At 40.2% G+C, this 13,524-nt stretch overlaps 1 protein-coding gene across 1 annotated transcript in view; it reads left to right on the top strand.

Moving 5' to 3' along the window:
* Positions 1–13,524, top strand: part of PLPP4 (phospholipid phosphatase 4) — a 78,218-nt gene that overhangs the window by 41,239 nt on the left and 23,455 nt on the right. Inside the window, exons 2-5 of the mRNA XM_075216316.1 lie at positions 3,710–3,818; positions 8,360–8,450; positions 10,165–10,228; positions 12,339–12,463. Coding sequence (XP_075072417.1) covers positions 3,710–3,818; positions 8,360–8,450; positions 10,165–10,228; positions 12,339–12,463 — 389 coding nt within the window. The remainder of the gene's footprint in view (positions 1–3,709; positions 3,819–8,359; positions 8,451–10,164; positions 10,229–12,338; positions 12,464–13,524) is intronic.

Genomic DNA, 13,524 nt, shown 5'->3' with positions numbered 1-13,524 from the left:
TCGGTAAAATGAGGTCTGGCTAGGCAGATCAGTAGGGTAGCTGCATCAATACGGGTTTTACCAATATTTCTCTCTTCTTTTTTTCTTCCAGGGATGTTTGGAAGTATGGAACTCTTTCTGTTGTCTACCGTTTATGTGCCTGTTTTTGTTTGTGTTGTTTTCCCCACTGTGCAGAGCAGTGGAGCCTAACAAATCAGTGAACGTAATAATAGTAGATTAAGTAGTACTGTTTGTGAAATTAAATAGGAAAATACAGTTCCTTTCCTTGGTGCCATGTTTGGTATGCCAGTTGGATTCTTCCAGATAGGTCATTCTGACTTGGGAGTCCCGTGGTGACACCTAGGTCTTAGCTCTTTTGCTCCCAAACATTATTTTGGGACAAGACTCCCCTGTGTGTCATAGAGTCATGATTTTTGATGAACTGTATGCTTTAAAGGGTTGCCAAGTTTTGGACCAAAAAGTATGATCCCTCTGCCCCGAATCCTTCCGTTAACTGAAGCCAAGGCCAATATGGTGAAGTGCGTGGTGTTTAACTGCATCTGTCACAAAGTCTGAGTTTCGTTACGGTTTTAATTTGGGCAGATTTAAAAAAGGAACCACAGGATGTAGTAAGAAGCCATGTGTTTTAAACCGCATTGGATGTTTGTCTGATTTGAAAACACCAAACGGCGTGTGATTTGGAGCAAACAGCAGGTTTTAATGCAGGACCACATGGTAAAACCCAGGTATGAAACATCTTGTTTTACTGTGTAGTTTTATGTGCACTCCCTTGCGAGATGGCGCCTGCCCAGCCTAATAAACCAGAAAGGGGCTATCCTGCCAGGCAACTATTTTGGATAAATGATTCATTTAAAAACAAAGCAACATGCCACCCACCCACCCTTTCTAAAATCCTTAACCAGGACCAGCGCTATATAATCTGGGCTGATTCTTAATACAACAGGGGGGACAACGAGTGTGGATCCCCCATGCTAGGATGTAGATCTGGCCCCATGCTAGACAGGCTGTGCTGTGCCAGCTTTCCCTATAACAGGGAAACCTGTAGAATGAAGTCTCACTTTCGTAGTAGGAACTGGCCCCAGGCTGGTCAATGCATAGCTTGATCCTCTGTTGGAAGGGGGCTGCACAAAATGAGCGTTGTCTCTTCCAGAGACTAGCAGTCTTCGTCTCAAAAGCACTGGGTCTCTCCTTTGCCTCCTTGGCCAGAGAAGGCAGGAACAATTCTAAAGATTGCCAATTTTACCAGTCCAGAGGATCCCAGTGCAACAGTAAGGGGTCCATAAGACCATGAAGGTAGACAACAAGATGCTGGGAGCATGGAGAGCATCACCGAACCAAAGATGTCGAATAACCCTCTACATTTGGTGGAACGCTGGACGCCAGGAAGTAATATCCGTTCTGCATTAATGTTTAATTTATGGAACTTCATCCAAAATAAAATTTTCTTTTTTTGGGTGGAGAAGTCCTTTAAACATTTTGTGATGACCTCAGTTATCAGTGTCGGTCTAGTTTATATATTATGGCTTATGTATGTTATGATACAAAATAAACACATTACCATGCTTTATTACAAAATATAGCTAAGGTATTACTTTGTTACAGAATACAGAGGTTAACACTACAGTGAACTCTTGTTTCCTTTTAAGCAAAACCTAACTGTAATACTTTTTGGCCCCTGTCAGAAGCTGCCAACTACACCTGCTACTGTCTCAGGTTTCGCGCAGCAATGTCACATCTTATTACTACTAGGGCAACGTGCTCCTGTATTGTCTCATTAGCGGTTTTCCTATTGCGCTTCTTTCCCGGTCTGCCTACCACTCCTGCCACTCTGCCTGCACCTCTCTCATTAGTGTGAGACAAGGGGAACAGCATCTGTTTTAAGCAGTAAAAGGCTTTTGTATCAACACAGAACAAAGTTTTAATTTCCATCAATTGCTGTCCTCTTGTTATGTGTTAAGTTTGTTATGTCTCTTATTGAGCTCTTGGCGAAAAGAGATTAATGGCATGTGAGGCATTTTTACATAATGCAGCTGCTCCATATTGATACAATTTCTTCAGCAATTGTTATGTTATTGTTGATATATTTTCTTACCTGAAAACAATTTTAGCTATTTTAGAAAAAAACAGTGTAAATGCCACTTAAGCTCTAGCAGAGCAAAATTGGTAAAAAAAACTTTGCATTATGGGCCTGATTCATTAAGATAGCAAGGCAAAAAAATGTGTAATTTTTCTCATGGACAAACCATGTTACAATGCAAGGGGTGCAAATTAGATTATTATTTTGCACATATATACTATATACATATATATATATATATATATATATATATATATATATATATATATATATATATATACTGTCTGTTTTTTCATGTAGCACACAAATACTTGATAGCTTATTTGTACACTGATATTTAAAGTTGATCTAGGACATGCCCTACCCCAACTGTAAATCTGTCCTCACATTTTACATTTATCTCCTCCCTCCAAAACAACATGGTTTTGCAAAGGTTCAAAGTTACTAATTTTTTTTGCCCTATGGGGGGAATTTAATTCCCCCCGAAGTACCGCCGGGTTAAAACTATTACCATTATTATGGTAGTTTTAACCCAGCTTTCTGCTCGCAGCTCAGGGAAATGCGAGCAAAAAGCCGGCATTAGAACTACCGTAATAACGGTACTTGCGCACTATTACAATAATAACGGTAATAGTGCGCAGGCCGCGTTACTTTTAACAGTAACGCGGCCAATTGAATATAACCCTTTATGTTTTACAGGTGGGGGGAAAAGAGGGCTAGAATTAGATTTTTTTCCTACGTGCAGAGAAAACTAATATTTGCCAAAATCCAAGGGCTCGTACACATGGCTGTTTTTTTTCTGTGTTCAACGTTTGTTGAGTGCAGCATAACTGGTTCAAGAGGGATCATTGCACTGTAGGAAGATCGCAAAGAGTGCGAGTCCAGCAGGAACGCAGGTGGACCACATAAGCAACATGTCCTGTTGTCTTCCACCCATGAGTCTTCCAATCTTCTGAGTGCCATCAGTGCATTCTTTATAGTATTCAAAGAGTCCTAATTGAGGGCCCGGTTGTACTACATGAACCAAGCAATGACCAAGGTTTAGACTGAACATGCCAGGGGTGCTTAGAAAGCGTTCATGTGCACATATATTCACACAGAACACCCAAACTTGACAAATAACGTTATGGGTTATATCTATGTACCGTAAATACCTATATTTGTAGTTTTGAGTGAAGTTGAAGGAGTTCACATACAAATCAAAGCATATTTTACCTTACGTGCACCAGGAATGCCAGAGTCCTCAATGACTCCAACAGTGCCAGGACCTAATCCTCTCTCCTTCAGGTTAAGGGAAGTTCACTAGGGAAGAGCATCAACACTCACTGAGCTTGTTTGAAAGAGACCAAGCTGTAAGCTTAGAGACCATTGCAGCCACTCGGGGCCCCAATGTATCGGGTGACTAGTGTGCTCTATATGCTTTTGTGTTGTACATTACCCTCCTTCAAATCCACACAAACTAAATTTTTTGTTTTAGTTGTTCCTTAAGCTTCAATAAAGTAAAAGATAAGAAACGTAAAACAAGAAATGCATTCAGTCCCACAATAGTACTAATTAATCTGTACCTGTAATAAATAAGTGGCATGTTCTACTTTACTTGACTAAAAAACATACTTGTTAATCTCCCCCTAGGTTTACAGAATTTCTGGACCCCTTCCAGCGTGTTATCCAACCGGAGGAGATCTGGCTGTATAAAAACCCTCTGGTACAGTCAGATAACATACCTACACGGCTGATGTTTGTAAGTTATCACCGGTACAGTTCTATCTCCCTCTATGTTACAATGTGTACACTGTGCAAGAAAAACACAACATAATACATCACAATTAAAGCTACTACTAAATAGTTAATTTATATCTAATTCTGGACTTTTTGCTTAAACCATTTATTATTGATCAAAGTTGCACCAAGAAATACAATTTTAATAATAAATGAAAAAATCATGTTAAATAGTAAAAATCGATTGACGGGTGGGTCTTGCTTCAAGGTGCTATTAATGATTTACAATTTGCTAAGTGTTATGCGATTATCATGGCAACCACAGTCACATGACATATCTTGTAATGAGCAGATTCACTTTTGACTGTTCATAGCATAAAACTTTGTCCCTCCTACTTAATCTGCTTTCATGTAACCACTGAGCTTGTTGTCTGACTGACTCAGATAAAGGTGGGAACAAGCAGAAACCAAAGGTTTCCAACAGAGGGACTCTTTATTTTTTCCAAGAGAGGGACACCTTTTTTTGCAGTGGCAGAAATATATATCCCCAGAGATTGATTTTTGCAAAAGGAACAATAAGTTTGTGTTTTACAGAATAAGAGAATTTCCTGGATCAATGCCTTTCAGCTTAATTTTAAAAAAGGAACAAAACTTGCTGTACAAAAACAAAGTAACTATATATCAGCACAATCTATACTGCCAAGAAAACAAAACAATAAAAGAAACAGTTTAAATATATTCTATAAACCACACACTCTTAATCTAAACACACACAATCTTAATATTTTGTACCCAATTCTCAGAGAGAACTACATTCTTATTAATAGAGGGATTGTACTCAGTTACACATCCCCTCCTTAATGTATCTTGCCCTTCTAGAACAAATGAAGGGTGCGCCCATTACCTGATACCAGATGCCTTCTTCACGCCAATACAGCAACACTGCAACCACTGGTATAGGAAGCCACTCATAACTTCTACCATAGATTCTTTCTCCAGCGCTGAGTAAGCATTGTGATCCAGTATCTCTGCTGCACTTATCGGGGAAACTCCGATTTGCTACATGGGGACTGGCTAAATTAAATGTAAAAGTTGTGTTCATTCTATCAAGTTAATTATCCACTTGGATTCCTTTCATGAAGTTTTATATCTGCTTTTAATAGTAGCTTAATATCAACAGTGAATTCTAGTTCATCTCACTGGCCATATGTGTACAGTAAATGGGGTAAGTATGAGCACAGCTGCCCATGTAACTACTATGGGTCCTAGCATTGCAGTGGGCCCTCACTTTCACATGTGAAGGCAAGACCGGGCCCACACGAGGCAAGGAAGCAACTGCTTTTTCCATGTACAGGCCCAATGCTTAAGACCTGGCAGGAGTCTCAGAGGCGCTAGGTATCTACTGACAGTAGAACCATTTCCTCTCCTCCTTTGCTAGTCACTCTAGTGCACACTGATCACTAGACAATTGGCTCTTTTGTACACTTGTACAACAGGGAATGGACTTGTTCCACCACCCAGGAGTGGGCTCTGGATTGTAGTGTATTGATCTGTCCCCAGCCAATTGTATTGTATAGTAGCCTTCACGGAATTGGTTTTGAATTGTACACTAAATAGTGGGCTCTTTATTGTACACTAATTCCTAAAGAAAGGGATCTGCATTGCATACTTGTTACACAAATTAGCTATAGGGTCACTGTGCATGTATGTTATGTAGGATAACTTTGTATCCAATTCTCAGAAAGAACTAATTTTGGTGTAATCTGCAAGTACTGGTGTACTCACAAATGACACCATAAGTCCATAACAGGGCAATCCATAAGCATTATGAGCACCCTGGTAAATTTTGATCCTGAGCTCACTTTGAGAGATGAGTTTAAAAAAATACAAGACAACAAAACTTGACATTTCAAACAGAAACACAATTTTAATAATATAGACTAAGAACGTTTATAGTAAATGGCTACACCTGTTTTACTCTGCGGTTGGTAAGATTTGAACTGGGTATTCCCAGTCACTGCAGGTCAGAAGATTAGCTGTAGATGGTACTATAACTTTTATAGAAACTAAACCAGTATATCAGTGGTGGGGTGGTGCAGTGATCTTTCCACTTGAGAAATGACAACACTGCACCTCATGCTAGCAGCCATGCAGCCTACACGTCGTATGACTGGCACCATGACAACGTGACACATTGGGGTTTGGGCCTTCTGCAGCAGTGTGATTGAATGCCAGCAGTGTGTTTTAATTCTCCCATACCCCAAAGATTACAGTAATAGCCACGGGACCTTTTCACATGCCCACAACATGACAGGCTCCCAAGTACCCCCCTAAGGGCGGCTCTGCTTGTGCTGCCTCGCATCTTCTGACACTTGTCGGAAGTGACATCTGCAGGAGGTAAGAGAAGAGAAATGTCTAGGAAATGCCTTGGAACATTGTTTCCATCCTGATTTGTTTAACGATATTGGAAGATTAGATGAGCTGAGGAAAAGAGTAGGACAGGAAGAGAATGGTATCCCAGCATCACTTGTGAATGTCTTATTACAAAGCAAGACCCCGGGCAGCACAGGCCTGATATGGCTGTAGCCCTCTGAACTTACCAGTTGCAGTTCCCCACACACTTTATCGTTAAGCATATAAACAGGTTCCAATGACCCAATAGCCACTTGTGCTTGTGCCAATCATTGGCCGCTGGCATGACAACATCTCTAGGACGCAGCATTGCCCATTTACTCTCATTCACCAAAGAACTACTACCCCGAACAAACTCTGGTTATCGCTGCAGTTCAAATGCAACTGTGGTGGTGTCACTGGTGTTTTCTTAATGCCAAAGTGTAACAGGGTAGTAAAGGGTTAATCTGGTACAAACCATCAAATTAATATATTCATGAGTCATGTCAGGACATGTAAACAGGGAAGTCTTACCACACATGTTGCTTGCTCTTCGTCATTACTGACATTTTTTATCCACTGTCAGGTGCTCTCACCAGATATCAGTCACCATGTCCCGGAGTGCAGTCACATGACACTCTATATATCTTTCAACAAGTGATCAGTGAGGTACCCAGGAAGAACATTGGTTAATTGACAGAAACGGTGACATCCATAGTCTATGAGAATATTGTGTATGTCCCTTTATATATTGGGCCATTTTCAAGCGAGGCCAAGTGACCTAGGGCTCACTAATATATAGATACAGGGGTATGAATGAGGTGCAGTAGTTTTGTAACTTATTTATTATGTGCAGTAATGAGAACTGTGTACTCTAATATGACCAATGAGATGAACAGGAGCTCACACTGAATATAATCTAATATATAAATGCTTAGTGGCGTCTGTCTGTCTGTGTGTGTGTGTGAAAAAAAAAAAACAAGTTGCAGCGCCACCTGCTGGGCAGAGTTATACACTGACCTACTAAATTCTTAGTGTGTGTGGGAAAAAAAATTCAAAAAGGGCTGAAATTTGGTAGGGCTCAAACTCATTTTCGTGAGGTAATTTTACCTCATGAACACACATGTGTAGAGGCGTGCGTTAGTGTGTGTGTGTGTGTGTGTGTGTGTGTGTGTGTGTGTGTGGAAAAAACTATTTTATCAGAAAGGGCTCATCCAATTGACCTGAAATTTGGTATACTGACATTATTTGACAAAAAAATTTGAATAGTCAAGTCAGTTAACTTCCATCATCCCCCCTTCCCCCCGTGGGAGGTGTAGTAAAGGCTAAATTTACGAGTTGAGGGGTCAAACTCATTTTCGTGAGGTAATTTTACCTCATGAACACACATTAAAAAGGCCGCTTGCGTCGGGAAGTAACGCTCTTCTACTGAGGAGGCCTGGGCTAGGTCCAAATGCATGACAAGAACCTTTTTAAGACCTTAAGTAGCTTGATTTGACTAGAATGCATGAGTATCATGCACGGGTTAACTTGTGTATATATATAAGTGGATATGAACAAGAAAACCACATTCCGTATGTAGCACAGTAGTTATGTGCTTAGCCAAACCGATAACTGTCAAGGAATCAAACATTTTTGTGACACTTTATGTTGGTTTATATATTTTTTAAATCAGTCTTTTTAAATAATATAACCCAAGTATTTAACCTACAGAAAAAAATCGGTTGCAGTGACCAAATTGAACAATTAGAAGGCTGACATTGTGGTTAGTATCTGTCAGACTTGTCTCTTATATTTCACTCTCTGTCCATAGACGGCTCATACACGACTAGCGGGTTTAGTTATAGATAAACTTCACTAGAGAATGGAATGGTAGTCAGACTAATGAGGTACTGTGTTCACCCATTTTGGATACTGATTAGAACAGAATAAAGCAAGACAACATTGATTTATTTTATTTACAATGACCCATCCCCTGCGCACAGTGATAAACCAGTCATAAGAATGTAGTCAATCAATTCACTAAGATCTAGTGACGTGCCTCAGTGAGGTCACTAGTTCCTAGTGAATTGATTGGCTGAATATTGGTTCACCTCACAAAATGGCACAATCGCTGTCTGTAGTCGTGGGGAAATTCTAACAATGCATTTTACCCTGTTTTATTTCCCACAGGCCATTTCATTTCTCACACCGCTTGCTGTGATTTTTGTCGTTAAAATCATCCAGCGGACAGACAGAACAGAGATAAAAGAAGCCTGTTTGGGTAAGAAGTAACATTATAAATGTGTTTTTAATATTAATGTTTTTGTGAAAGCTGTAAATATATTTACAGTATATGGGTGTATTTCTAAAATACCAAGTTTATTCTTTCCACCCATAGTGTGATCTGTTGTCATTGGAGCCAAACGAGAAATTGTGGGTTGATACTAGGTGATGTTAGCACTGATAAATCCATACACCCAGAGCAGGGCCAGTCTCCATGGTGACCAGCTGTAAGGACCTATTGGTAAGGTAAATCAAATCCGCCATTAGGCAGCCTGCAACCAAAAGTAATTGTCCCTGGTCACATCAGTGAAGCCCATGGCTGTTCATGGCAGCTTGGTTCCAGGTACGGCACCGCACACAGCAGCTCACATCAGTAACTATTGAGCCTAAAGCCTGTCTGCTGCTGAACTTATACACTATATAATTATATACTTTTGTACACATATTGTTTCTCCCTTATCATCCAGGAACTCCATCCACATATCTAATTTGTCCATCTAGACCACTTAGCCCAATGTCCAAATTGCTCCTATTGTCTCTCCTCATACCCCCCCTATAGAATGTAAGCTCTGATGGGCAGTGTCCTCTACCGTATGTCTCCTGTCTGTCCACTCTCCGTCATCCTCTAATTCTTCGGTCATGTCTTATGCTAAAATTTTTCTGAATTATATGCGGTTAAGTTTAATTGCATCCATGCTTATATTATTCTGCTCAATTGTACCCATGTAACTGTTGTTATGCTTACTGTTTTCATGTATGTCATATCTGTTTGATTATGTCAGGCGCTACATAATCTGTGACACCATATAGATAAGCAATGATGATTATTGCTCATGATTCCCCCTACCCCCATGATTGTATTCCATTGTTTCCACATACCTAGCTGAGGATTTCAGCAATAATTCCGCAGTATCCTCTGAACTTGCATGGAAAACGATGAGTCTGTATATCATCATCATCATTACCATTTATTTATATAGCACCACTAATTCCGCAGCGCTGTACAGAGAACTAACTCGCATCAGTCCCTGCCCCATTGGGGCTTACAGTCTAAATTCCCTAACATACACATGCAGACAGACAGACACACAGACTATTTGTCAATTTGTTAGCAGCCAATTAACCTACCAGTATGTTTTTGGAGTGTGGGAGGAAACCGGAGCACCTGGAGGAAACCCACACAAACATGGGGAGAACATACAAACTCCTCACAGATAAGGCCATGGTCGGGAATCGAACTCATGACCCCAGTGCTGTAAGGCAGAAGTGCTAACCACTAAGCCACTGTGCTGCCCTCCTGCCCCCCAGATACACTCTAATGAGTTAAATGTGATGGCACACTGTAGTTTTAGGCTAACCAGCAATGTCATGATAGGTAACTGGAAATAAAAACGTAATTAGCGTTATTATGGGGAGAAATCCCCTTATGCCTATGGAGAAAGGCTGCAACACATAAGCTTATTTTTGGGTGTGAAAGTAAAGTAAAACCTATTCCTGCATTACTTATCATAAAAGATTTACCAGGGGTCCAAATTGTAGTAAAATAATTATTCCCAGGCATGGGCAATCCATGACACAGAGCCCTAGTTCCACTAGGTGGGCACATTGAAGAGTGGTTTATTTATCCATAGATATGAGACAGACCTACTGCACCTGTCAACTCTTTGTAGACTAGGAATTCTTTAACCATCCCGGTGTTCTCTCCCATACAGCTGTCTCCCTAGCACTGGCACTGAATGGGGTTTGCACCAACACTATCAAACTCATAGTGGGAAGGTAAGTTTTACTAAAACTGATCTAGAATCGCAGCAATAAAACTTCTGCAGCCTATTTGCTGGTTAACTTGGTCCCATTTCTCAAGCATTTTAATACAAATATCGTTCTTCTGCTGGTGTGTAACCTTGCGTTCCTTGTATCATTAAAAAATAATTGTCTGGCAGTGAGAAGAGTATTCTTATCAATGTATAATAAATGTGGGTATGAAAATCTTCCTACATCTCTCTGTAATGTGTTCATTATTCTTCATTGATTTTCCTAGAAACGCATATGAAAACTAGCTAGTCTACTCAATTTCTGACAATTTGATACCCTGAGAATAATGGCATAGCAAACTTGCTTTTAAGTTTCTTTGGGGGGTAGTGGCAGGTTGAAAAAAATGGTTTAACTGCTTGAAAATATAATATGGAATATATATATATATATATATATATATATATATATATATATATATATATATAAATGTATTTATTAGTCATAACATCGGATTAGGAGTACTGACTCTTGGGATTAGACGGCTGCAGTTCACACACATTTCAGCCAGATAAATCATACCAGTCCAGTGTCTCAGCTAGATTTATTTTCCAGGCATAAAGATATACAAACCAAGAAAACCAAAACAAAATCTTTACCTGTCCGGCTTCTAACTTGTCACACAGGAACGCCCTCCCTCATGTGAAGGACCTTGTGTCCCATGCACATGCAAAATACAGAGCTTACTATTCACTTTTTGTAGTGTCTCTCAAGAGGCATCCAACCTCCTCCCCAGGTCTGAGATAGAGCGGAAACTGCCTAGAAACTTTTTTGTCAGCTCCTCATCAGGTGCAGCTCCTGATTACTAGCAACATGCTAGCTTCTTGGAAAATACAAAATGGCAGTTATAAATGGAGCCCATCTTTCTTTCTCCATATGAACCCCAGGACCCTTATTCCAGGCATTTCCTATAGCTGAACACATTATTTGGGAAGTTTTTTCCCACACACAGGGGCATATTCAATTCCGATCCGATCCGCGGTAATGCGCGTTACCGCGGAAAATGCGCACTACTGCTGGCAATACGGTATCGCAATAACGCAGATTTTCGTACGCAGCCCTATGGGCTGTGAACGAAAATCCAAGTTATTGCGGTACCGCGGATTACGTTCGCGGCCGTTCCAGCGCGATCCCGCAAATCGGGATCGGAATTGAATATGCCCCACAGATTGTGACGAAACGAGTTTGATAACACTGTAACCATCCTGTCCCTCGATTCTCACATAATGTGGATTATAGCAAGTACTTTTTATAGCTCTCGCTTTTGTTCCCCAACTCAACAGTGTACAACTGCAGTGTCTAATTACATGTGGATAAGGGGACATTGTAGCTCATTGTAAATATGTATATTGGTTATTGTATATTGTTGATGTGGCAGTGAGGTTGTTATTCATTGTCCTTAAAGTGAAGCCAGGGGGATTATGGGTAGGGATCAGGTTGCAAGATACTGGTGAGTGGGAAGGCAAATTAGTATCTATTGTTCTCACAAGACTACTCCAGACATTTGGTCTACAATCTGGCAGGGGAGGTTCTGTGGAAGTACAATTCATCTCCACTCCCCTCTCCAACCCCCCTAGTCCAGGACTCACCAATGTCTAACAAGGAGAGGGCCAGGGGTTTGCCCAGGGCTAGAAAGCACAGTGGAAATTTGACCCAAGATATAAGGAGTCACTCCAGGGGGAGAGGTGATATTCATTCTGGGATTTGATTCACGGAAGGTGCAGTGTAGCTGGTTTTTGAGTTTTCGTTCTCTACCAATGGACTACAGCTGCAGCTAAGAGAAGAACTCCATGGGTCTTTAAGTCAGGACATCCAGGTGACTGTGGTAAACCTGCCTGGCATTTATTTTCAATTTGTGTACATAATAATCTAGTGATTGTTTTTATTACAATAAATGTATTGCTTTACTAACTGCATTTGCCTGAGTGACTAATAAGAACCGTAGAAGGTCCTGGGTAGGCTTCCCTGGCCTAGGAAGGCACCCATGGGTGGCCAGCCAGAGTGAAGCGGGTATAATTGGGCCACAAAACCCGATATCTTCATACAGACAAATTTTAACGTGCCTTTTAACTTTTAGACCACGTCCTGATTTCTTTTACCGCTGCTTTCCGGATGGGGTGTCGAATGAAGAGATGCACTGCACGGGAGACGCCAGTCTTGTGTCTGAGGGCAGAAAGAGTTTCCCCAGTATCCACTCATCCTGTAAGTATACCGCTTCATGTCCTATGCCCCTTTACCAGCGACACCGTGTGGCTAAAAAAAAATATGAAGTGTCCATCATAAATATAAATACTTTATTCAGTGTACGCAGCATAGTAATCCCCTAGTGCAAAAAATGGCTTTTAACCAGGATGTTGAATTGGATTAAAAGATGTATAATTTTGACAATATTGTAGCTTGCGTACTCCATGTAAAATTTGCTGTTGCTTGGCTTTAAGAAATGGGGCTATTAGCATTTTAAGAGAAAATGTAATATAAATATTTATACTTCCTTATATCTAGTTATTTTTTATATTATATTTACTTATGTGTTTATTTATATTTATTAGTTTAGTATTTAGTACTTGGCATATGTCAACAGACTAAAGGAAAAATATCTTGTATTTGTGTTACATTCATTTTTGTTAAAAAGTAACGTTTCATAAAGGATAACCTCTCATTTCCATTACATCACGCATTGTTAATACTGTGTCGTAAAGGGAACTAATAGAGGTAGAAAAGCTAAAATGTCATTCAGTTAGGGGGGGCTGAGGCAGAGAAGCACCACCCTCCGAATATAGTCCTATGTAGACAGGCGAGAGAGAGCATGGTGAAAATACTTAAATATAAACACTCCAGTTTACTCATGTATGTCATTCATCTCATCACTGCACATAGCCTTTCATATATATTAATGCTGAATAGTGGATTTACTTAAAGTGCTGCCCTAATAATGTAAATGATTTTCTATGAAATAAAAATGATTAAAGGGAAGAGAAATAGGAATGTTTATGTAAATGAAAATTGCAATCATAAGATTATATTTGGTTTACGTATAGTGATGGTTAGTAGGGGTATTATGTCAGCTTTGCTGTGACACAGAAGTATTTTTGTTGGTTGTTTTGCTGGTTAATTGGATAGTGTTAGTTTATTTCTTACATGAAACCAGTGATGTATGGCTTTGTGAGGACCCTGACAGCATCGTCTGCAGTATTCAGCCTTCAGTTTTATTAGCGCGTCCATGCAGTCACGCATTGCTACACGGGGCAACGATGTCTCAGAGC

The sequence above is a fragment of the Mixophyes fleayi genome, chromosome 6, assembly GCF_038048845.1.
Source record: "Mixophyes fleayi isolate aMixFle1 chromosome 6, aMixFle1.hap1, whole genome shotgun sequence".
Lineage (NCBI taxonomy): Eukaryota > Metazoa > Chordata > Amphibia > Anura > Limnodynastidae > Mixophyes > Mixophyes fleayi.
Note: the sequence above shows the minus strand (reverse complement) of the source record. Positions and strands in the feature narration are given on the sequence as shown.